Source organism: Scomber scombrus, chromosome 12 (genome assembly GCF_963691925.1).
Source record: "Scomber scombrus chromosome 12, fScoSco1.1, whole genome shotgun sequence".
Taxonomy (NCBI): domain Eukaryota; kingdom Metazoa; phylum Chordata; class Actinopteri; order Scombriformes; family Scombridae; genus Scomber; species Scomber scombrus.
In genome coordinates this window covers 6,364,634-6,390,257 of record NC_084981.1, presented here as the reverse complement: position 1 = coordinate 6,390,257, position 25,624 = coordinate 6,364,634, and the positions used below count along the sequence as shown (strand labels likewise).

The 25,624-nt window shown below is 38.0% G+C and overlaps 1 protein-coding gene across 1 annotated transcript in view; it reads left to right on the top strand.

Moving 5' to 3' along the window:
* The window catches only part of LOC133992271 (cilia- and flagella-associated protein 46), a 57,769-nt gene extending 36,430 nt beyond the window's left edge, over positions 1 to 21,339 (top strand). Inside the window, exons 39-58 of the mRNA XM_062430990.1 lie at positions 1,177 to 1,374; positions 2,470 to 2,688; positions 3,128 to 3,196; positions 4,456 to 4,638; positions 4,968 to 5,141; positions 5,877 to 5,974; positions 6,284 to 6,360; positions 7,069 to 7,235; positions 7,514 to 7,620; positions 8,254 to 8,324; positions 8,923 to 9,090; positions 14,355 to 14,434; positions 14,852 to 14,912; positions 15,063 to 15,095; positions 15,887 to 15,989; positions 16,119 to 16,231; positions 20,290 to 20,371; positions 20,618 to 20,754; positions 20,912 to 21,001; positions 21,233 to 21,339. Of these exons, the coding sequence (XP_062286974.1) occupies positions 1,177 to 1,374; positions 2,470 to 2,688; positions 3,128 to 3,196; positions 4,456 to 4,638; positions 4,968 to 5,141; positions 5,877 to 5,974; positions 6,284 to 6,360; positions 7,069 to 7,235; positions 7,514 to 7,620; positions 8,254 to 8,324; positions 8,923 to 9,090; positions 14,355 to 14,434; positions 14,852 to 14,912; positions 15,063 to 15,095; positions 15,887 to 15,989; positions 16,119 to 16,231; positions 20,290 to 20,371; positions 20,618 to 20,754; positions 20,912 to 21,001; positions 21,233 to 21,339 (2,337 nt within the window). The remainder of the gene's footprint in view (positions 1 to 1,176; positions 1,375 to 2,469; positions 2,689 to 3,127; positions 3,197 to 4,455; positions 4,639 to 4,967; positions 5,142 to 5,876; positions 5,975 to 6,283; positions 6,361 to 7,068; positions 7,236 to 7,513; positions 7,621 to 8,253; positions 8,325 to 8,922; positions 9,091 to 14,354; positions 14,435 to 14,851; positions 14,913 to 15,062; positions 15,096 to 15,886; positions 15,990 to 16,118; positions 16,232 to 20,289; positions 20,372 to 20,617; positions 20,755 to 20,911; positions 21,002 to 21,232) is intronic.
* The last annotated feature ends 4,285 nt before the right edge of the window (positions 21,340 to 25,624 follow it).

Sequence of the window (25,624 nt, the reverse complement as noted above, 5' to 3'; positions counted from 1 at the left end):
AATCCATCTTTCTTTGTGATGCCTCCTTAAAAACCCTGGTACGTTTTCTTTCTTTTTTCTGTTATCTAGACTTTTAACCAATCAGGGCCAGTTTACATACTTTTCTTTAAAGCATAGTGATGAGCAGAAAAAGCTGGTTAACATAAAATAAAAACAATAAAACCTGCTTTTAACAACCGTGGAAATTACATTTACTTGGCTGTTAAACCTAATCTCAGAAGCTGTCTGAAATTGTTGGCCCATTAAAGTCATGTGCAGATGGCAAAATTTGTGATCCTATTTAGAGAAGTATCAAAGCATGTTTTCCAGTGTTTAGAGAAGAAAGGATTTTCCTGTGAAAAGCCCTGTTTATGGCTAAATGACAGAGAGAGAGATTTTCGTTGTACTTATTAGGACCGTGTTGTGCCACAGTCATAATCTGGGGTCCCTGGCTGTGTGATATCTTAGCTAAATATTTGTGTTTGTATGTGGGTGTGTTGCTGTTTATGTCAGCCCACAGTTTAAAAATGTTCTGACACAAACAGATAAAGCCTCCATTACTTGAACTTGTCAACCACAGATGGGCGTTAGAATCATACTTGATCCAGACACTACATGCTCTCACACAGATGAGGTTATCTGAGGGCCTCAATGCCAAAGATGGACTGGAATCACACTGCTTACAGCCCCGATTTACATGTAGATGGAATCATGAAAGAAAAATGACGTTCACACCTGCTGCAAATCCATTTAGAATTGAGTTTTTGATTAAATCTTGTGTGAATGTTTGACTCGATTGTATCAGTGTGCTTTCAGCAGATGGTGCTGCTGCCTTAGTAAGTTTATCTATTTTTCATTGGAAACAGGAGACATCTGTATAATTGAAGCCAAGTGTTAAATTGTGCATTTTTCTTTTTACCTGCACTTTTCATTCTCATTCACACCATTGTCCAAGTTGTTTTTTGAAGTTGCTGTTTGTCTGTGAACTCATCATCTCAGCCCACTCTTTGTGAATGTTCTTTATCATTTAAGCCTGAATTCCTGTTGAATTCCATTTGTCCCATGTTGCATAAATCCTGATGTGTATATTTCAGCTTTGTTACATATTCCTTTATGATCTACTGCCTGTCTACTTAATAGTTCATGTATATTCTCTCTCTTTTTTTTTTTCTTCTGGGGATTTCTCCCACTTGCCAGAGTCGTGGACTTTTACTTTTGTCTAAGCGGAAGCTGCTGCGCCTTCGACTGGCCCTGGCAGAATTTTGCCTGGCGATGCTGGAGGAGCAATGTGAAGAGGAGAAAAAACAAGCTCTGGCCCAGGAGAGGAAGACTTCTGCTGAGATAGCCCTAGACGAGTTTACACGCTGCACACCTGAGCCCAACTCTGTAGAACAGGTTAGACAGTGCACAAAAAGTTCAAAACTCGTCCAAATGTGAAATCCTGAATTTTTAGATGTATTTATTCAACATAAACAGTCCGATTGACTGGGCAGGGCTCCAATAGTAAAGAGCATTCCATTCTGAGTTACTCCCTGTTTGCTGAAACTAATGTCAGCATTGAGTGAGAGACACTGTAAAAATATATATATCAATATATGCTTCTAAACATCAACAAGTTTCAGGTTAATTTAGTTTATTTTACCATAAATGTAATGTGCAGATTACTCAGTTGTGGATTTCTGCCACCAGAGGATGCTATTGTTCAAAGTAACACATGGCCGCTCTGTGACCACTGGTGCGGTTAATCTCCTACCATAAACACAGTTACAGTTCACTGCTGAAAAATCCTCTCCAACCTGAATGGGCTTATTGACAGTAAACAAATGTTTGGAAAGCCAAATAGGATGTTAGCGATTGCATCACCAAGCACTCTGAATAGGAAATCACTCATTTAAAATGAATCATTTATATTAAGCAGCTGAGAAGGGTTTCCAGGGTCATGGGCAGTCTTTATGAATTGTATAATCACACAGTACACAGTTATTTTCCAGACATATTCCAATATTTCTATCTTAATCCTTATCTCGTACTTACTCTTTCTCTCTCTCTCGCTCTGTCTTCATAACAGAGGGATCAGAACTGGTTGTGGTGACACTTATACCTTACCCTCCTATACTAATACTGCTTTTAAATTTAATTTAATAATTAATACTCTTCTGTGCCTCTTTCTGTATCTCTGTGCTCCTCGTTGCTTTACTTTTATCTGCTTTGTTTGGTTTTACTTCTTCTGTAAAGCACTTTGTAACATTGTTAAGAAAATTGTTATATAAATTTTAGTTTATTATTTAATTCACTATAACAGTTATAACATCCAAAATGAGTTTCTTTTCAGCTAAATCCTGAAAATCAACTAATTCCAGTCCAATTTTGTTTGTGAAGTTTGTGTGTCCAAATTTCGTGTCATGTTTGCCACATGATGGTACAAGTAAACACACTGCTTGGGATCCTTGTCCTCATCTGACCTTCCTTTCTTCCGTGTTTCCTGTGCAGGAGTGGTTGAGTGTGAGCAGTACCTTGGGGCAGGTGGCTCTGGGCCAGCTGGCTGCAGTCAGCTCTCAGTCCCAGGACAACACTGAGACCAGAGCTCGCGGTCTGGCTTTAATAGGGAAGAGCCTGAGACTGCTGGCTGCACGGGAGGACCCTATTTATATGTGTGCTCTCTGGGACAGAGGTAGACAGGTAGCCAACACAAATGTTCATATAATACTCGTGTACATGATGAGTTCTCATTGGCTATTAGATATAAAGAAAATGAAGGAAATCATTTAATGTAATGCATTATCTATGGGATCGCAGTGTGAGTATCAGGGATTTTAATCAATTAATCAGCAATAAATCAGCCTATTTTTACTTTATTTTTGTGAAAGTTGTGTCGACAAAAATTACAAAAGAAAGAGATTACGCTAGTCAAGGAAGAACTTCAATTTAATCCTTCAACATGAACACACAAAAGGTTGTACCACATGGTGAGAAGCTTATCGTCATTAGAGAGGTAGATGTCTGGTTACAGAAAAGGCTTTGGTCTTCATGGTCATGAGGGGATTTGATACTAATGACGATCATTGTTCTGTGATCTTAAAATAACTTTGTTCAGAATACAGCCTGGTCTGATCCCAAAGTCGCCTCTGGAGCGGATGAGGATTCAGAGAAAGACAAAGACAGAGAAACAAGCAGAAAAGAGCCAAGGATGACCTCTGCCAAAAGGGCTGAGCCGCAGGTAAATACCTCCTGACAAGTGACCTCATCACTCCTGACTCATCTCTAATCTCAGATCTTTACACAGAGGTTCACCTCACATCTCAGATCCCCGTGAGGAAAATTTGTGGGTGTTCTCATCATCAGAATGAGAGCAATGCCTTCACAGACAGCTTTTATCAGTTCATTTATTTTACTTTTGGCTTTGGCAGACTGATAAATATTGTTGCCAAACAAATGCAGAGAACCTCTTAGTCTTATGTAACAACATAAACTGTACAAATTGTAACTATGCTTTGTCTTTGAAATGATTTTAAAATGTCTTACTGTGGCTAGTGAGCCCCTGTACATGTAAGAAAATAAATCCTATATTATGACATAGTTTGCTGAACTGCATACTGAGCTAGTAGCTACACTTCGAAAAGTTAGACATGGGCTCCCTTTTGGGGTTAAAAACATACCAATATAAGAAGTTATTTTGGTTTTATTAAAATAAATATAAAAGTTATAACTATGAATAAAAGTAATACCTCATTTTAAAATGTTCTTAAACTATGGTAGAACATTACTGTAACTTTTACTTTCAAAGTATGCATAGAACAAAGTTGAGGCTTAATGAGAACTATAAATCTTAGGTATACTCCCAATACGACATGTCAGACTTTGACATGTAAAGATTATGGAAAACTTGACTCACGATCCTGAAAACTTATTTTCTCAATCAGATTCTTAGTGAGAGTGATGAGGTTCCACTTTAACATGCAATTTACTGACAAAGTTAGAACGGTTTTGGTTAATTTTACATGCTAGATTTCTGTTTTTCTTTTCTTTTTTCTCTGTGTTCTTCTCATTAGTTAAAAGTGGGCAGGTGCACAGGTTGAACAAGGTGATATCGCATACACAAAATTGGGTATTTACAACATTTGAATCAGATGCTAATGACAGTTAGTGGGTTATTTGTCTGCTGTCAATCAAATCTGATGTCACTATACCCACGAAGTCATGATGAATTAGATTATCTGAGATTTTGAGTACTATACTATATAATACCTGAAGACATTGTTTTAGTACTTTGATTGTACTATTAGATTCAATACATAAATGTAATATGTGTCCTACTGATGTTGAGGTTGCACTGTTGCAGAGCTATAGTCCCCTTTTTAGAAATTATACCTTTGGTGGCTCTGCCTCTGTGGGCTTACTGCCATTCACTTTTATATTATTGTAGTAATGTTTATGTGCCTGCAAGTTTGAAATCTGTGATGTATCTTTGCTGTGCAGCGAAGGAGACATAAAGCTCAGCAGTTGTTGGCCCAGGCCAGGAAGGCACTGGCTGAAGCTGTCCGCCTATGTCTCCAGCACAAGCTTCCCACCTCCATCCTCGCTGATGCCTGTCTCAACATGTTGTACTGTCATGGCCATTTGGATCCTGGAGTGTCTGGTCAATATCTCGCCCTGTTTCAGGTACAGTGCTATACATCAGATCATATGGGCATTTTTTTGCCAGCAGCACATGTATTAAGTGTGCAGTGTATGTATAATATACAAAAGTAACATGATAATCATAGGTTTCATTTTCAATCTATCTCATCATTATTATCTGTCCATGTATACCGTAGAAAGTTCCACATTTACATACTAAATCAACAAACTGTTTTTAGTACAACAGTCTCTTGCATGTGCATCCACACATCATCCTGTCTTTCTTAATGGTATCCTTCAAGATATCATTACCTTCTATAATTCTTACTATTACTAAAAGCCCCTTCATCAATCTTCTGTTTTATCCCTAGAGCTGCTGCACTGTTGCTGTAATGACTGAGGTCCTAAGTTCTGCCTGCGCTGACACCAGTGTGTCCCAGCTCTCCGCTCTGTTCAGCCTCTACAGAAAACTGCTCCTCTCTGAGGAGGAGAGGCCCAGCAGCATGGTGAAGGGAGTGGAGGACTCCCTCAACAGTTTCTCCAAGGTACCGGGTCACCAACCACCCACCCCCCCTACTCATGATTTATGGATGCTGTCATAGCCAGCTCGGTAAATTCCCTTGATGGGGGACACAGCATTGGTGCTGTGTCTTTGCTCTGAATGTACTGTAGGATTCCAAAATCACACAGAGTGGTGGAGCTGAAAACACACTTCTGCTTAGATATTTATAAGTCACACAACCATGTACAGTAGCTAGTGTGTGGGATGTATGTGGGCTTTCCTGTGAACATAATTCAAGACTTGAAAAGTCTTAACTTGTACAAGTTAATATGTTGATTCTGCTTGTGTAGAAATGTATAATTGCTAATTATTATTTGGTGGAGATTATAGTCTTTAACTCAGCTTAAGTGTCTTAACACAGCAGGTTGTGTGACCCTGATCAATGTTGTTTATATTATAAACAAGAACAAATGATAAACATTTTAATCTAATACCACTGACAGCACTGACATATCATAAGTTCATCAGTGGGATTGTCTGAAAAAATATAAATTCTAGATTTCTGAATGTGAAAAGAGGTCTTCTAATCATTTTTGGCAATTAATAGTAAATGATTGTTAATGCATCTCAATTACAGGATTTAACATGCTCTGAAACCAAAAAAATCTTTAAGACTGACACCTGTCTTTATTTGATATCAAAAAATGTTATATTCAGTTTTTTAATGAAAACATTTTAAAGGCACTTTGAGATTGTACATTATGTTAAATGTCTGCAGGCCTTCAGCCAACTGACCATCAATCCCAACCACCTAAACATCCTTCCAGAGCTTCCGCCCAACCTGAAAATCCTGTTGCTTCAGCACTCTGAGGATGGGTAACTTCTATCTTTGTCTCTGTTTTCTATAACTGTGTTAGTCTGTTAATCATGATGAATGAGTAAATTACGGCAGATCACACAAGTCATATTAGGTTTAGGCTACACGCATAACTGGTACAGAAGGACCTGCTGTGTGGTAGATCTGCCACTAGAGGGCTGATGGTTTGAAACTGCTGTATCTGTACTTGTAGAAAGAGAAAGAGTGCATGTATGTGAGTTCTAATGTATTTTAACTTTTGCATCAGTGCTTACAGTTTATAGGTGAAGTAAAAAGTGTCTTTGTGTTTGTTTGTTTTGTTTTTTTAGGTCAAAACTTTATGGAGCTTTCTATGAGATGGCCAAAGCTCCAGAAAATCAAAAAGGAAAGACTATGCAAGTTACAGGTTAGGGGCCTGTACATCTTTTATAACCAATGTTCATAAAACTAAGAATAGTCAGACTACTTTCTTTAATGTGAGATGCGGGCCAGACAGAGCATTTAACTGCATTTATGTATTTTTATACTGCTTGCAAGTTGTTCCAATGCCTAAGGGAATAAGGTCGTTATCACACATGTAGCATTTATATGGAGCCAAATGAATTTTGTATGCCCACGTAATAACATTTATGTGCAAGGCAGATGAAAAGTTCAAATTTAATGAAGACAAGGAGAGAGAAAAAAAGCAATGAAGTGTAATGTGCAATGAACAAATCACCTGAATTTCCCTTTGACCTCTTTGCTACTGGCCTGGCACAGAACACCAACTTTAATAAGTTGTTACAGGGTATTAGCATACTGTATCACCTCACATGACCTTTCATGAAACTAGTCTTATTTAAGATGTTGTGGGAATATTTGCAAGGGAGGGGGGGTGGCTGGCTGGTATCTACACTCATTTCCTGAGAATGAGGGCGAAATAATGAAGCCGAAAAGACAGGAAAAAACAAGATAAAACAGATGAAGAGAGAGGGAGATCTTACTAAAGGAGCAGTGTTGGGAGGAGAAAGAGGAGGAGGAGGAGGGGGTGTGAGTGCTCATGGGGACTAATTATAAGGCCTGTATGTGTCTGTGAGCATGCATGTCTGATTGTTTGTCAATTCCTTTGTTACAGGTACCCTGATATGCTCTAGGGTGGCCAAGGTTTTAGTTTGCCCCAGGGCTCTTCTGGCTCTTCGGGAGCAGGTTCGGGCCTTTGGCCTGGAGACCAGACATGCCTTCCTCAAGGAAGCCTGTTGGCACAGTACTGAGGGCAGGCAGGAGGCCCCCAATGAGCATCAGGTTTTTATTCTTGTATGTCTCGTTGAGGCCTTTGCTCTGCTTTCTCTCTATTCACATTATGCACTGCAAGCCTCATAAATAAACTCACTCCACTGCAATTATTATCATCTCACGCCTCCTCTGGCTTCATGGGGGAGACATGGGACAGCTGACATCTAAAGTATTGTGTAGCTGCAATAAAAGTGTGGCGTGAAGGTTATTAGTGGCCTGTAACAATAAATACTGCATCACAGCTCCTGACACTCCCATTGCTTTGCTTTCTTGTTCCCACTATACAGAAAACTGCTGCAGAAAGAAAGTTAGAACCTCACTTCAGAGAAATTGTACATGATATGGAAGACTATCTGAATCCCCTTCTCATGCAGTTAGACCTTTCTTGCTCAAGGTACTGTATATATCATCAGAACCCCCATTACAGCTTTACACATTTCATTTCATTTTATTAGCCTGAGGAAGAGAACTTTGCAACTTTGAAGTGAAGTTTTTTTTAATGTTTCGAAGTCCAATGTTAGTTATCAGAGTAGTATGGTAGTGGAATATATGGTTTGAATTATATATAAATGTATCTATGATTGTATTGTAAGTGTGCATACTGTATACTACTGTGTGTTTACAATATTTTTTTTTATCACAGCATACATTTTGTCTTATCAAACACAGGTGCTCCAGTGCTAGGGCCTCGATTCTATGCGTGTTGGTTTAAATGAGGCAGAGCATTTTTTATTGTTATCAGTTAGACTTGTGGTTTTACAGCCGTGGCAGGTACAAATGTCCTCTGCGAGGAAGTTTGGACATGTGTGTTTTTAAAACAAAATGAGACTGGTCTGTCTGATGATGTTGTTTCGTTAGTTTTTTTCATGCAGAAATGCATGCAGAAAGCTTACATAAAGCAAATACTGCATGTGTATATTTCTTACAACTTGTCACACCTTACACTATCTGATTCATGTCTTGCCTTTTTAGACATAAGGTTGTGCAACACTACTGATCTTCACCTGTCCTCATCTCCCACTGTCAGGCCCCAGGCTGCATCAGTACCAGTCCCTGAGATGGCCAAAACCAAAGATAAAGAAGAGAAAGGCAGCTCAGGTAAAGGTACAGTATGTTGGGTGTGGGCTTGTTTGTGTCTGTGACACCCCAAGGCCCTGCAGTTATCTGTACGTACAATAAATCATATGAATCATCTTTTATTCCAGCATCTGCTGCAGTTCCTTGTTGTTCATTGACAGTCAATCAGCAGGTTTCAATTCAGACAGGCCACAGCTCATCCCCCTCAGGCTTGCTGTACATGTGATTTAATATGATACATGTTGATTTACAGTCACAACATGATAACTCAGTACTTTTAAAGGTGGAGTATTGCAGCATGCAGTATTAAAGTGACAGTAAATTGTATTTAAATATTTGCAAAAGAATTAACAGAATTACTGGAACAATCACACTGTTCCATTGAGTAATAGTTCCTTAGAGGGTGTTATACAGCAACATATTTACTCTGTGTGTGTGTGTGTGTGTGTGTGTGTGTGTGTGTGTGTGTGTGTGTGTGTGTGTGTGTGTGTGTGTGTGTGTGTGTGTGTGTGTGTGTGTGTGTGTGTGTGTGTGTCTGTGTGTGTGTGTGTGTGTGTGTGTGTGTGTGTGTGTGTGTGTGTGTGTCTGTGTGTCTGTGTCTGTGTGTCTGTGGTTAAAGTACAAATGGAACCAGGGGAGTTTGTGGTGTTACTGGCAGACAGAAAGCTGCTGGAGTTGCCTCTGGAAGCTTTGCCCTTCCTGCAGGAGGAAAGCCTGAGCTCTGTGTCCCGGGACTTCTCTCTCCAGCTTCTTCATAGCCGCCTACACAGAGAAGAGCCAGAGAAAGGTACCAAAAACACATAAATACACCAATTTTTTAAAAAATGTTAAAGATAAATTTATTGATCCCACAGTGGGCAAAATTAATTGCTACAGCAGCTCAAAAAATAGTGATATAGAAAAAAACAAACAAACAAAAACAAATATATACAACAATAAAATTAAAAACTAAATAAAAAAGACCCTAAAATGCAATTATAACATAAATATACAACAATAAAAATTAAAAACTAAAAAAAGGACCCAAAAGTGCAACTATAGTGCAGCATTGTACAGTCTGACTGCAGTTGGAATGAAGGACCTGCGGAAGCGCTCCTTCTTACACTTGGGGTATATTAATCTTTTGCTGAAGGAGCTACTTAAGTCCTTCACAGTCAGATGCAGAGGGTGAGAGGTGTTGTCCATGATGGAGGACAGTTTGGCCAAAACCCTCCTCTCTCCCACCATCTCTATGGGGTCCAGGGGGCAGCCACAGACTGAGCTGGCTCTTTTAATCAGTCTGTTGATACGGTTGTTGTCTCGCTCAGAACATCCCCCTACCCAACACACCAATGCATATGAGACCACTGATGCCACCACAGAGTCGAAGAAGGATATTAGCAGTGGCAAGCATCCCTACAAATCTGCATCTTCAGGACAACAGCCAGCTGACATTAACATTTTAACATTTGAGTTAAGCATATTTTTACTATTCTCCAAACAATGGATGTAGCTGTGAGCTAGTAAATGAGGCATTTTTGAGCCCTGATTGGTTGCAGCAATACAGTACCATTAACAATCATGGAAACTTGAAAATTCATATCCACCACACACAGGTGTATGCACAAACACACACACACATACATACAGCAGCTAGTGTAGCAGAAGCAACATGTACACTGCTTGCCCTTATGCATGGATATGAGCAATAATACTGTGTACTTCAATTAGTATAAACAAAAGGGATGACTAATGCAATACTTCATATGACGTATAAATGATTAGAAACTTGTGAGAATACGGTGCAATTGACTTGAGTGGACGGCAGCCACATAATTTCAGGCAAGCTTAAAGCCATCATGAGAGTTCCTGCTCAGTGTTCATTCAACCAGTTATTACTAGCGAATTAAACAGGCACCCTGTTGAAATTCTTGGAATGCTAATAGTTTTCTTGATTGCTTAAGGACTGTTTAATCAACATCATGTTCACTCATTTCCCCATGGTATCTTTTCACTTCCAAGAAATCATTTGCTTTCTTTTTTGAAAATTTAAAATTATATTTCTCCATGACTTGGTTAGACAAACTTATTTATTTAATGATAAGGTACAATCTGTGAGATATTTTCAAACAGATACTTTAATTATTCATTTAAGACATAGTTTATCACAGTTTTAACACAAGCATTCTTATCTTGCTGATATCTCTGCAATGCTGCCAAATTAAATATAATTCTCCTAAGTTTCTTTGAAAGTAGGTCTCTACTGTGTATTGTATGGGACATGTTGTTGCATGGATATACAAAGTGAATGGTAAAGAACAGTAAAAACAGTGGTTTGTAATGGAAGACTAGTGGGCCCAAACTTTAAGAAACTTCATGTCTTTGATGAGGGAAATAAATATGTATGGCAGAACAGTCTAATCTATAAAACAGTGAGGTTTTGTTGTTTGACAGAGTGTTTGCCTCACATAATTCCTCATGATATTCTAGTAAACAATAGCTTACACTTGTGAAAGTGTTTTGACGTTTTGATTTAGACTGCAAGCAGCCATCCATAGAAATGGAATTTGTTCAGCAGAGAAAGGTCATTTCACATCCTGCTGGCATGCAGAAGTTCATGCGGACTTCCGTGAACACCTTGGCCTGCTTTACTGAAGTGGATGTCCATTAACTGTGGCCGTTTCACCGTGCCTGCTAGAACAATTTAGAATCGGGACTGCACGGATATTATATGTAGGTGCTGGCAAAGGCTAACTGTTGACTGAGCAAATAATGTTTTAAGTTGAAATTACCACACCTTGTTATAGATGTCAGTCTGAAACAAAAAGTGTGTGTACAGCTGAAAAGCATCACAACACCAGCTTACTGGAAAGAGAAAGTGGTGGGAAAATATGCATAGCAGCAACTCCAAAGCCTATTAAATAATATGTTATATCTTATTTGCTGAATCAGTACAAAATCCAAAGTATAACAAGAAGTGCAAATTAGACCCTCCATTAGCTTTGAACAAGACATAGGAGGACACAGTCTGAATCTGTCTTAAGGTAACAAAATATGCCCTGCAGCGCCTCCTATGTTATATCTCATTTGCTTAATCAGTACAATATCCAAAGCACAAAAATAAGTGCAAATAAATCCCAAAATGTCAAAACTATGTTTTTACAAAAATGGACACGATTTGTTTCAAGGGAAAACACATTGACAGCCAAGTATAGAAAGTAAAGTCCTTTGACACTACACTCTCACAAAATACCAACATATAGGATTAGATTCGTGCTACAGTCACATTCTGATAAGATTACATTACTTTTGGTGTCATTTCAACCTTCAATTTTTAGTTGTTTCATTTTTTTCAATCAATCTAAAACACAAATATCTATTTTAGGTCACACATAAAGACAAACAAGCATCACTTCTCAGCATTATTTTCTCCTCTGTGTTACATTGGCAGAATCATTTATCATATATGTAGAGACAGAATGTAGCTAAACATCAGTTTCAAAGTATTGTTCCTGATAAAAAGTAGAAGAACTGGAGAAGAAGAAGCATTTAATTGATATTATCCATCACACTGTGTCATCCTCCAGTCTCAGGGTTTTATTTTGGAGGTCTATGAGTGTAAGATCCTCAAGGGGGGGGAAATCCAGTTGTTTTTTGGCAATGATACATCAATCCTTGAGGGAATTATGCACATTCATATTTTAGAAAGGAGGGGAAAAGAGCACCGAATTTGATGCTGCCTTTTTAAAGGTTGAATCATTTGCATAACTTGAGTGAATGTATAAAGGTTACTGTTGAACTAGTGTGTATGTGCATGTCACTTGACACTTGCATAAGGAGGGACAGGGAGGTACAGCCACATGCATCCTCTGATAGACCTCTCAATACTTGGATCAAATTCATGGGTGATGAAACTAATGAAAAAAAGTGGATTTGTGCTGAACCATGATTACCATATTTTTGACATCTACAGTTTACTATTGTGTCAAGAAGATATAGTGCCTGAAACCTCTTTTGAAAGGGCTATTTGTTATTCTGTGCAGTGCTTTGCATGAAGTATGCACGGGACAAATTAGCACAAACTATAAAAAAGACTGCCTGCAGGTGGGCAGTGTTTGCCTCATATAAACTTCTGTTCGTACTGACTCTAATGTTATTGTGTCTGGGAATTTTTGAGTGATTCCAAGTACACTCAAATAGTATTGACCATGCTGATCCCACATTATTAATTGAAATCCATTCAAATACAAACAGATGTCAGTGCAAGTTAGTGTATCAGGATAGTGGAGTTACCCCAAGATGTAGTGTCAGACTAAGCACTTTCATTGTATTATTTTATTATTAATATCAAGACATTCAGTGATTCTCCAACAAGTAGATTTTGTCTACTTCTGAATTTGGCGACCCCCTTAACATTGGTGATACTTAGAAGTACATGATTGAGGCTCTGAGCTTTTTTCAAGATGATTCTAAGCATATAGCAGTACAGTGGTTCAGTGTGGCAGACTCAACAACCCAGAATGTACTGTCCCTAAAACAGCCATTACCTAGCTAGGTGGAGAAAATAGTGGGGCAACCACTACTTTGGACAGAGGCATGAACAGAAAATTGCATGATTTTACAATTTGACATAATGCTTCATATCCTTCCTGAAATAATATTTGGACTCTCTGCAGCATAACATTAGGACACTACAGGACTAGATCAAATATGACAGCGTGCCTGTCAATAAAAAAGCTGTTTGCCGGAAGAAGAATAGCTATAGGAGGAGGAGGGGAGTGCCATTTGCTGGGAATGAATGTTTTAAGTAAATGCAGGAAGAAGAGCAGAAGATGACTGGAAGAAGAGGGGGACTAGGGGTAGAAACCCACATGAGTAGTCACTATTCATTTACTTTGATTCACCGTAAAATCCAGCCACGACCATTAGAAAAATGACTTGATAGAATTACATTACCATAAATTACATTACTACAAACTTTTGACTGTCTCCGGTGCTGCTGCTGTTTGTATGCGCTGGCAATTTGGGTATTGTTAGCTAGGTTTGCTCCGCCGAGTAAGCCCAACTTTACCGCACTCTCTAGATGGCTCCTGCTGTTTTCATACTTTAGAATCCTCTCAGAATGATGCTTTATCAAGTTTATGTTCACCTGCTTTTATTGCCGAAGGCTGTGGGAATATTGCTGTTTTCCTGTACTCAGCAGTTGATTTTTCCAGTGTGGGGCTATCCCCACATAGCGGCTTCTAGAGTCAAACACAATTCCAAATAGCCTTTTAAAACTATAGTATCAATATAATGACCTGAGATTTTATAATAATACTAAATTAAAGCAGCAACTGAGTATTTTACGACATTCATTAATATGGAATAACAAGTAATTTATTTCTAAATTACTCTGTGCCACTGAAACCACTTCTTTCCGCCCCAAATGACCAGTCGGCAGTCAAGATCTGAGCTGACAGCCAAACAGTAATCCTGTTACTCCTTCAGATTAAGTCAAATGTTTTTGGTTTTTAGTGACAAAAATAATGTTGACAGTTTGGCTTGAGCTCTGCGTTAGAGGTTGGCACTGGTGGCACCATTACTGCATCAATCAAACAGGTGCATTCCAAATACGCCTTCCCTCCCTCTTCACTTTCAAGCAGAAAGTATAAATTAAACATATGTGCTAAGTATTACCATGGGTTGTGGAAGTGTAGTTTTAAAAGGTTGGTCTTTGGACCAAAGTATTGGAGTGATGCACAAACAGATGCGCTGACAGACATTGTCACTCCTTCCTCCTAAGCCCATTAATTATTTGTTTTTTTTATTTGAAAAGAAGGGGAGATTTGAATCAAAATTAATGAGGTAATTAAGTTGATAATCAATGCTTAATCAGTATTCAGTGCTTTCATTTGCAGAGGGTAATAGATGGTGCAGCCAAAAGAAAACTTACAGAACAGTTCTTCAGTCACCAATAAATGTCATTGACTTTGCAGACACTGAGAAAGTTAGGGTTTTTTTTCGCGGTACAAATGCTGTGTAATCTACCAGACAAGTATATATATTAATTCTGCTTCCTGTTTGTGCCAGTTGAAAGTGACAACAAAAAGGAGACCAAAGGTGGCAAAGGAACTAAGGGGAAAGGAGATCAAAGCCAAGCCATCAAAGTGGTGAGTTCAGTAAATTAATCTGGGCCCGCCAGATACAGACAGCAATATTACTTTAACCTGCTGTCAGCGCTGGCAATTATTTAACTCCCTCCTGCCTCTCTTTTAAGTGTGGTTTTTCAATCAATTACATAATGTGCTTTCATAAAGATCCTATTTCTAGCTTCAGAGCATTTATCCTCTGTCATGCACCACTTCTACTTTTTCCACCAACCCCCATCCTTTTTGCTCCCATTTACCGCTTTGCCATTTTTACTGTCTTAAAATCCACTCTCATGTCTTGTGTTTCAACTGGTATTTGCGGATGTGCATGTACTAAAGACATTATTTTAATACATGTGGATATACTGTGTACGCAATATGTTTGTAACTGTGCTTTGTTTGATTGAAATAACTTGAACATATTTCACATTTACCCAGATACCTGCCAATCGTGTCTTGCCCCCTAACACCTTCCCAGTGGACACACGTAACATCAAATGTATCTTTTTTAAGAATGTACTTTTGAAATTATATTTTGTTTAAATAGTATTCCAAATACTATTCTAATCTATCGTCTAATTCTGTATCTTAAACTGGCCATATCATTTGTGTTCATTCTTGATGATGATTCTTAACATGCCTCCAAAAGATATTGTCGACCCTTACAATGAAGGTAACTTTGGTAAGTAAATGTAGTAGATGCAGTCAATCCAGTCGATTCAACAAGTTTTTCTGGCATTATCTATTCTTAAAGGGGAACCATTATGCTTTTCCTTTTTTTTCAGTCATATATGCAACGTTACAATGTAAGACGGTCATGTTAAAAGTGACCAACGTGTCATTTAACAAAGAGCTCCAAATGTCTCCATATCTTGTTGTGTCGACTGGTGTTCAGTACCACTAATGAACCTCCACTAATTCAGTGACAAACACGTTTCATTTACTGTAAATTCTTCACGATAAAAATCTCTCATTATTTCAAATTATTAATCATTATAAAAAATTTGTAATGTGAACCATTAAAGCAGGAAATGCTGGGTTTGCATCTGCAGTAACTTAACAGGACTCTCATATGAACTCAGAAGTCTCTGGAAATCTGGCCAACCAGAATAGAGCGGGTTCAGATAAATAAGGAATTTTTTGAACTGTGAATCTTGCAAAGCTACTGTAGTGGAGACCAAAAGTAAATATTTAGAGGTAGAGATAAGCATGATACCTTGTCTTTAAAGAAAGGGGGAATGCACTGCATTGCAGCAGATTCATATGCTTGGTGCTTATAGTTAATTACAGTGTAGCTCTAGCTGCTTTTTTTGTGTTTGTATAAGTAGTATGTGCTGGAATGAAGAGTGCAGCTCACTTTTCGTGTCCGTTTATGTCACTGTATGTGAATCCAAACCCAACTGCCATTTAGTGTCACACCTCATGCAAGTGGAAAGTCTGATATTTGCATGTTGATGTCTGTATGTGGCACAGAGGGGACCAGTCTGTGCGAGAAGATGAAGGACATTTTGGAAACCAACAGCCAGCATTTTACCCATCAGTTGGAGGGCATCATGGGCAGCAAGCAAACACCCAGGTTAGAGCCTTTAAGCAGAGCAAATCAATGCAATGCACCATATTTATTTGACTTTTGCACTGAGCGCCTACTGTATTTGTTATATTGCAATGCACCTAATCACTTCTACTCCACTCCATATATGTCAAGTCTGTCTGAGATAGAGCAGCTGTTGTGCAGATGTGGTGGCTTCATTTACCTGGGGACAGAGCGCTTCATGGCGATCATTCCTCCTGCCAAACTAGCAGCCCTCAATCTGTCTGGTACAGCACACACACACACACACACACACACACACACACACACACACACACACACACACACACACACACACACACACACACACACACACACACACACACACACACACACACACTACATTTTCCCTACATGATATTTATTTAATGGGACCTGAGAGCATCTTATATGAGTTAATGCATGTCTTTTTGTAAAAGTGAAAGAGGGAATTAAAACATTGCATATTACCTTAACTTCTACCTGTTTTGGATGACCGAAATACAATGTCAAATGTAATTGTAATTTTTTTTTTTTTTAAAGGTTTCTGAATTTAACATACCATTACCAAATCAACATACTGAAAATTGAGGCTTTACTTGTAAATCTCATACCTATAGGTTATGAGGTTATGTGGACCCTTTTGTAGCAAGAAGAAATCAGCATAAAGGTTACTATAGTTCCACAAAGAAAAAAGAAAAATTGACTGAGAAGTAGTCTCTGTCACCACATTTTATAAAATCACACAGCATCCTAAGTTCTCTAAAGCATATTAAATGGTAAATTAAAAGTATGAAAAATAATGAACGAATGATTGAATTTTAGAGCAGAGCTGTCTGCGTATTATGTAAGCAGTAAATGGAGCAGTAGGCTTGATCTCCTAAATGAGGTTTTACCATCAGATTCACAACTTCACTGTGTGACTATAAAGATAATTTAACTGAAAATGTCTAATGAGGATAAATCATTTGGAATTATATTAGTGGATCATACTCTGTAAAACTGTAATTGATTGATAGTGCAATAATGTATATGACTTTAAGAATCTGGGCTCCTGCTTGTTGTAGGATTCCTCCAATGTATTCCATTAGTTTGGATTGTTTACATTCACTTCCCTCTAGTTATGGGCATTTAGTATAAATTCCAGTGTTTCTATCTCTCTTTCTTTTTAAGGCTTCTCATTTATTCTGGATGTGCCTTCTTTAAATCTTTAGATTCCCTTTTTCTTAAGATTTGCTTTCATTCATTTTTGATGAGTTATATTTGGAGTATGGTCTTTAATCATACAAGATCACACATCCGGTGACATCAGTTAAATAATGGCAGTTGAATTGAAGTATTTTAAGACCTGATGTCAGTGTTTTCTCCGCTGATTTATGGCTTAAATCTATATTTTCAGTAAAGAAGCCTCTTTGATACAATTTACACCATTTTATATTAACTATAATCAGGAGACAAGAGGACTCCAATCTCCAAGCAAAAATTAGAGAGACCTTCAAATAAAGATAACCTGCCCCAAATCATCGTTCAGCTCTTCACACCCTCAAATACATTTCACTGAACAATTATAGCCCTATACCCTACATGCTCTCTTTACTCTCCTTCACCAGCAAACAAAGGTAGTCTGAGGGTGGGTGGACTCTTTCTAGCATGATTGATAGAGTGTCAGGTTGGCCCTAAACATCGCCCCAGGCCAGACATATGTGCTACCCGCTAGCCTGGCATTAGTGCTTCTAACTATAGTGTGACTGACACCATGGTCTGAGTTCCAGCTGTTGCTTCACAACACACCGGACAATTCCTACTTAATTCGGCATCAGGATATGATTAGGCGATGGCAGGGGAAAAAAAGGTGTCATACAGGACATGCCGCACCATCTGCACTCATATCTTATCTGGGCATTGTGTTAGTTCATCATTGCATCGTGATGTTGTTTAAGGAAGAATATCACTTCTTAACGTGGCTCTTTTGTGGACAAAACTCAATGACTGTTCTGCTGCTGTGACGACTGCATGTCTGAGACTCATGTCAGAGCAGAACTGCTGCTCTGGCCCCCCGAGCAGTTGCTTAGCAAAGGCTGGGTGGGTGGGGAGGGGGGGAGGTGGCAGATGAAGACATGACTGTATAGGAAGTCAGCCAGAATAGCTGCAAGACATTGCCCGTCCTTGCTGCCATGGAGAAGATAGTGAATGACCTTGCTGACACACACCTGGTGTCAGACAGAGTTTTTCACACCCATAGATCTAGTCTAAGAGCTTGTGCAGTGTGAGGTTGTGGGTTTATGTGTTAATATATATTGTAGATGGACTATATAGAAGTAACAGTGTGTCTATGCTGGAGAGCCTTACTAAAAGTCTCTTTGGTATGTCTGTTTTCTTCTGTGAAGGCTCAGTTCTTTCAAATCTGGTTTCCACTGTAAAAAGACTGCATATCAATATCAGCTAATGATTTTTTACCATTCAGGCATTAACTATATAGAAGACCCAAACACTTGTGTAATTTTACCACTTTCATGGTGGGCCTGTTTCATCAAAAACCTCACACTTACATCTGTTCTATAATGTATTTTTGCAAATAGAGAGCATAATAGTGGAGTTTTCTGTCCACACTCTTAGTTAAATTCAAGTCCAGAGTTCAGTAAAATGCTGTACAAATTATAGTGAAAGGCACAACAGTAGAGAATGAAATGGCATCAGTAGTAAAACACACAAATAGAAGAACATTGAAAGGTAATGATAAAATACCAGGCAATGTAAAAATATATGCTGTCTTTTCTGTCTTATATATATGTAAGATAGAAAACACTACCAATTGTATTTAAAAAAAAAAAAAAAAAAAGTATATATAAATAAAAGATTATAAAATGCTAAAACCATCAAAAGCTCCTCAAGGTCATTGAATATATGTAAGTCTTGACTTTTGTCTGAAAAGTGTCAAAGGAGGAGGAACACATGATCGAAAGGAAACACACAACCGATCCATCGATCGTGGAACAATTAAAAGTAATTGATCTGAGGGTCTAAGATGCCTAGGGCTGGAGTAGCGGCAGAGAAGATCTGAAATGTACTGTGCAAACTCATATATGGCTTTAAAAACAAATAAAAGAACCTTGAATTCAGCCCTGTATTTGATAGGCAGCCAATACAAATAGGTATCTAATGCTATAATATGTGGTGAAATTTGAGCACCTTGTCATTCTAACGGACATTTAAAAATGTCAATTCTAAAAGTCCTGAATCAATAACGTAATAACTTTTGGCTAATAAAGTCTCTTATTGGCTAGTGTAGAAGCCAATAACGAAATAACAACCGATAGTTATTACGTTATTGGCTTCTACACACCAGCTATAGCATCCATAAAATGATCTTGAAAGAAAAACAACAGAAATACTTTCATGGCCTCATGGGTTTTGGACTTTTTTTGTTTGTTCTCTTGGTTTGTTAGCCCTGCTTTGCCCTTAGTGTTTTTCCTCAGCCTTCACACCTGCCCTGCCAATCACTCCCACCCTCCACTTGTGTCTGGTCACCTATTCCCCATTCCCTCATTAGTTATGTTAGTATTTAAGTCTTGGTTTTCTGTTTAATATTTGTTTGACTCTTTCAATTTTGTTCATGTCTATCAAGTTTGTTCAGTTCAGCTCTGCACTTTTGTTTTTTGTACGCACATCCCATAAATAAAGACTTTTTTCTGCAGCCCTGCAACCCTTTTCTGGGTCCAACTGCTCTGCTTTCCATGACAAATACATTGTATAATAGAAGAAGGATGGAAGTGACACAGGCCTTTAGCTTTATACTGTTACAAGAGCAAAATAGAATCAAGTTCTCTATTCTGTTTAAATGTCAAGTTGTTTTTTTTTGCACAACTACTTCCCAAAAAAATAGAATCATCATCTTAAATATTTTCAATAATATACTGCACTTACTTCTTTTACATCCTGGTTCTCTTTGCAGACTTAATTAGCCTGTGTCTTCTGTTACCTAACTGATTGATTTTGGTTGGACACATAAGAACAGCATAGAACAGCTCTCCTTGTTTGTAGTGGAGCGTGATTGACATCCTCAAGGCTATGGTTTATTCTCCATGTAGAAATGTTACAAAGGAGTCATGAATGTAAGTAGAATGTGTTCCTTTATTGTAAGAAACATCCGGACATTTAACGAAACTGAGGCACCCAGTATACAAAATTGCATTGTTTATCGTGTTTTTGAGGCGTCTTATGTACCATATACTTTGTACCATATACCTTTAATTCTGTTGGTAATAGTTTTCTTCTGTTGCCTGATAATGATGTTTGCTCTCTTCAGAGTGTCACATGGCTCTGCTCTTTGACCTGGTCCAGAACAATGAGAGTGTTCTCCGCCAGTCAAACCTTGACATGCACAAGAGGTAACAAAATAGCTTTATTCATTTAAGCAATTTAGTTTTTCAAATAAATTTCCCATCATCTTTTTCTCACTACAGACACATTCTTTCTTCCCCCTCTCCTCCTCTAATGTGTTTTACAAGGTTCACTCAGGGACAATTGATGTATTTATCTTAGGTAGTATTTTGGCTCTTCAGTTAGAGGTATTTAATAGAAAGAGGGCTTCCCTTCTCTCTGTCACACATAATCTCACTGTTTTGCTCCTGCAGTGCTGGACAGTTTGCCCTGGAGAAACCTCTGGAGACTGCTCTGCTGTTGAGTTTGGATGGTGTGAGCTGTGTTGTCCTCAACCAGTGGCACAGCAGCTTTGAACAGAACACACGCAATGTGGCCACTTTTCTGGACAGTAGGGTTTAAACATACGCAAATAAACAGCAAATATTTGACATCAGTATTACTGTCTAACATTAAAACATGCATTGTATTTAGTTGCTTCTAAGACTGAATGGGCATTATTAGCTGCTACTAGTAATACAACCTGCATGTGTCACCATGCGTTGCAGATCTCCTGAGGGAAAGACAGACCTCTGGCCAGACACTGCATGTCTTGAGAAAAGGGAACTTTCACAGTTCAGAGATACCACATCCTAATGGTACAGTACTGTATATCCTGCTTTTTGCATCATTTAGCCTTACATTTGCATTTCCGTTTACTGTAAATATATTTATGTCCATGCATTTATGTGTGAGCACCCTCATCTCATCCCTCACACCCACACAGCTCTTTCTCTCTTGTGTATGAGGCTTGGGATTCTCTGCAAAGAGAAAAGAAAACGTTAATATAACTCTCATATATAATTACTACTTTCTCTTGTTCTCTGCAGATCAAATGCTCCTCATTGAAGATGATGATTTTCAACACAAAACAACTCTTACACCATCAGCTTTCAACTGTATACTTTATGGACTCGCTAATTTAATTGTCACATAATATGCTGCACATCTCTCAGTGAATCTCTCACTTTTCTCGCACAGTTAAGACAATTACAGACATGTATGTCAGCTGGAATTGCAAACAATCTTGTATGCAAAAAACTAAAGCTAGTATGAAGGCTAAAACATTTAATAAAACATGATTCTTACAATCTCTGCTGTGTAATTTTACAAGAAATAAGTGAGTTTTGCACTTGATGTTTTTAATATTGTTTCACCATACACAGCTGGAGTGAGATACAAAATCCAACACGACTGGCTCAATAAATAAAGGCTGCAGCTCTCAATGCTCCAGGAGCACATAGCTTTCAGAGACTCACCCTACACTCTTGTATTATTAAAATAGAAACATTACAGCTGAGCATTGTGCTGACGTGTTGTACCTTCAGGATCTCTGCCTAGCAGATAACACTCAATATATTGAGTGTGCAGAGTGTCTGTCCACATCAGTCACTATGATTCTCAATGCATCATTAATGTGCGATTGCGTCAGACTTTGTCAAACTAGATGTGAGAAAATTATTTTGGGTCACTTTGAGAGGCCTGGCAGCCCTGATGTAACACAGGAATGGATATAATTCTACAATAAAAAGTCTCAGCTGGAGTGTAACTGAAATTTTCTTATTGCATTTTTTCTTATGTCTTCTAATGTCTGTTTACTCAAGCCTTTTTCAATTGTACCTTCAAAAGCAATTAGGACCGATTTAGTCTGGATTCAGACAGAGGATTTAGTAGATTATATTTGGTATTTATCTAATTCTGCATTCAGGACATTTGACTTGGCTTTCATATTTTGATCCCCACATTGTGAACATGTGCACTCATGAAAACCATTCAGTTGGGGTAAAGCAGGATTTATCCTTTCCTTGAAATGAGGCTTAAATTAAATATAATTATGGTTACTAATTTTAATTTAGGGAATGCCTTTATCATGTATTGCAGTGCAAGCTTAATCCTTATATTTGTTGTTGTTTTGCACTAAATGTTAATTTAAAAATTCCCCAACACGACACAACCCTTGAGAAAATAATTGTTCTTACTGTTGGAATTACGTGACCTGAGGTTTTAAATGCTTCTCTGTTTATTTTAACATTTACAGCAGGATCATTTTGTGGTTTACGTTTGGCATCCTTCTAAATCTAATTCACTGGACTGAGACCTAATTCAGTGACACCTAAAATTACAACACAGGCATTCATTCTCAAGGAAGACCCAGGGGTGCAAATTCACTATGACATTAGTGACATATTCTTCAGCAAATACTACAGTATAAAAGTCAATTTTAACACATCCATCCTTAAACTAAATGTCCTGCTCTAAAAAAATCCTTGGCTTCAAATCTAATTCCTCGTAATCCTTTTGACACACAAAGCCACCTGTGTAGAAATCATGGCGGGAATTGAGCATCTGACTTTGATCAAAATACTGTCAGGGCATTTTAAAAATGAATTACTGCTTTTAATATTTGTCTCTCTCACTGTTTGTGTATGTGGGTGTCAAGGTGAACCTTCGAGTCATGTTTTTGAGGTGAACAGAGGTTTTACTGGGTGGGATCGAACCTGCAGAAAGGTAAAAGAATACATTTTTCTCTCCTGGATCCCTATTTTGTATTTGACTGAAAAGGACATTCAGTTCTTGTCTTCTGTCTCCATTTCTCAATTTTATATGAGCTTCTATATGAACCTCCTGTTTGCCGTACAGTGACGTAATGAAGGCTTCCAGTGTCATCTTACTAAATGTCAGAGGACATGATTGACTGACCCTACTTAGCAACATTCAGAATCATACAGTTGATTTCTTTACGTCATGCCCGAATGCTCATCATACATTGATCATGAGATTACATAGCTTCTCCTATGCAGACACAGTAATTGCAGTCCTGCTATGTTACTCATAAATACAGAGTACTATACCCTGTAGAACAAATCACTGATTACCAAATAACATATAAGAAATTATTGTTTCAGCTTACGTCTGCATTGCTGACGTCTGGACAGCAGATGACATTCAGAGCAAAACCTATCCTATCCTATTTCCCCTTATTCTGATAAATAACTGCTGTTAACTGTCTCAGCAGCTTGTTTGTTTGTTTTTCACCCAGGGAAGTTCAACCCTCTGGGCAGCCAACAGATGTCTCTGTCGCTTGCTGCTGTGCTCTCAAAGTTCAATATACTCATACATGAACGCACTCCGCTAACATTTAAGTTTATAACAGCTGTAAGATAACATCCGTTTATGAAGTCTTTAATTCACAGTCATTTCTGAACTGTATAGACTGTGTTAAATGTTTTAAAGATATTTGTTTATTATTGTGTAAATTTACAATTCTAAGGTATTTTTCATCATCAGAGTTGATTTTTAGAGAAATCAATTAATGCCAACTTCTAGTACTACAACACACTATTATTTGTAATAGTGTGTTGTGCTTCACACACATGTTTACAGACTTTGTCTCTGCATTATTATTGTTTGTTTTGACCAAAGAGAGTGAGAACCACAGCCAGAGGATGTTCTTCTCCAGCATGTTGTTTGACATTTGTATGCACTGTATGTATGTATGTATGTATGTATGTATGTATGTATGTATGTATGTATGTATGTATGTATGTATGTATGTATGTATGTATGTATGTATGTATGTATGTATGTATGTATGTATGTATGTATGTATGTATGCATGTATGCATGTATGTATGTATGTATGTATGTATGTATGTAGGTCAGTCAGAGTGAAGGCATCACTGTGAAGCAGACAGGCTGGAGGCAGAGCAGGAAGGGAGAAGCCACAGACCAAGGAGTTCGTCCACAGATAGAGGTATTACTATGTTACAGTCGATCATCAGTCTGTGATGATAGCAGTGGATGGATAGTGTCATCAGGAGATGGATACAGCTAAAGTAATTATTAGCATAATATTTATAAAGAAAAAGAGGTGATGATTAGTACCTGAATGTGTAAGAGAAAAGGTGTGGTAAATCTACTTGATAGTAACTCAGATGGTGTTATGTTGTGAAGGCAATTTCTTAGCAAAAACAGGCAAGATTTATTAGGTAAAGGTTCACACAGATTGTGTGTGATGGCCTGGTCACATTAATATTTGCTTGCCATACATTCTAACAAAGAAAAATTGTGGATTTCATGAGAATCACTATAAAGTGCCTGTCAAACTAACTGGATCAGATAAGTTAAGCTAAAAGTGAAAATGAAGAAAGATTTTTTTTTTAAAGAAAAAGCAGCTAGAGTGAAGGTCCAACAAGACTCGTTCATGTGAAATACAGAAAGCTGAAACCATGGCACCTACAGCATAGTGATTAACCTATTATTAAATCGATGAATCAACCCTAAGCTTCAGAGGAAAATCTGATATATATTGTTTAATGCAGTCAAAGGAATGTATATTTCTTCTTATATGCTCATGTTTATTCATGGTTCCTCTGAAGGTCTTATAGGAAGTAACAGATCTATACATCCTATATTGTTCTTTTGACCAAAATGTCTTGAGAGATTGACTGGATTACACTCTTTACAGTTCAGTAGAATGAATCTTTTAATTGATTGCTGCAGTGCCCTTTTAAAACATGACTTCTCAGAACAGGCTGATTGCTTGGCCTCTGGCTGCTACTTCAGCACATGAAAAATGAATACAGTTGATGTGATGTGTGAATGAGTATATACACCAAACAAAATGAAAGGAACAAACATTTTATTTCACACAGATATGATAATAAGAAGAACCCTAATGGTAAATAAATGTTCTCATCTCATTTCAAACAGCTTAAAATAAGGGCTGCATTGCGTGCAAAGATAAAATTATTTGCACCCTTTCAACTGGTAACTACAGTCATTTTGTATTGTGTTCTGAGCACTTCCAAATTGCAGGTGACCTATGTTTAACAATATATCTGAATGCTTCCTGATTAGACACTAGCTGCTGCTGCTGCTGCTGATCTGCTGCTGCTGCTGCTGATCTGCTAACACCAGACACAGGGTCAGTGACCATTCTTGATTTGAAAAATCTGTTTACGCGCCCGCTACTTTTAGCCGAGTGCCCCGGTCACTCTGAAATTCCCCTGTGATATATGGATAAACCAATATACTGCAGGACACATAAAACAGTGTACATCGCTACCATCTTGGCTCTAGGATTGAAATGGAACATACATGCTCTAAAGCAAAACTAACAAAAGTGACGTACAGGTGGATCACATCACTAAACGAGTCTAAAACCTCTAAATATTGTGTGTTACTCACACCCATATCACTTGATCTTTCATCACTGTGCA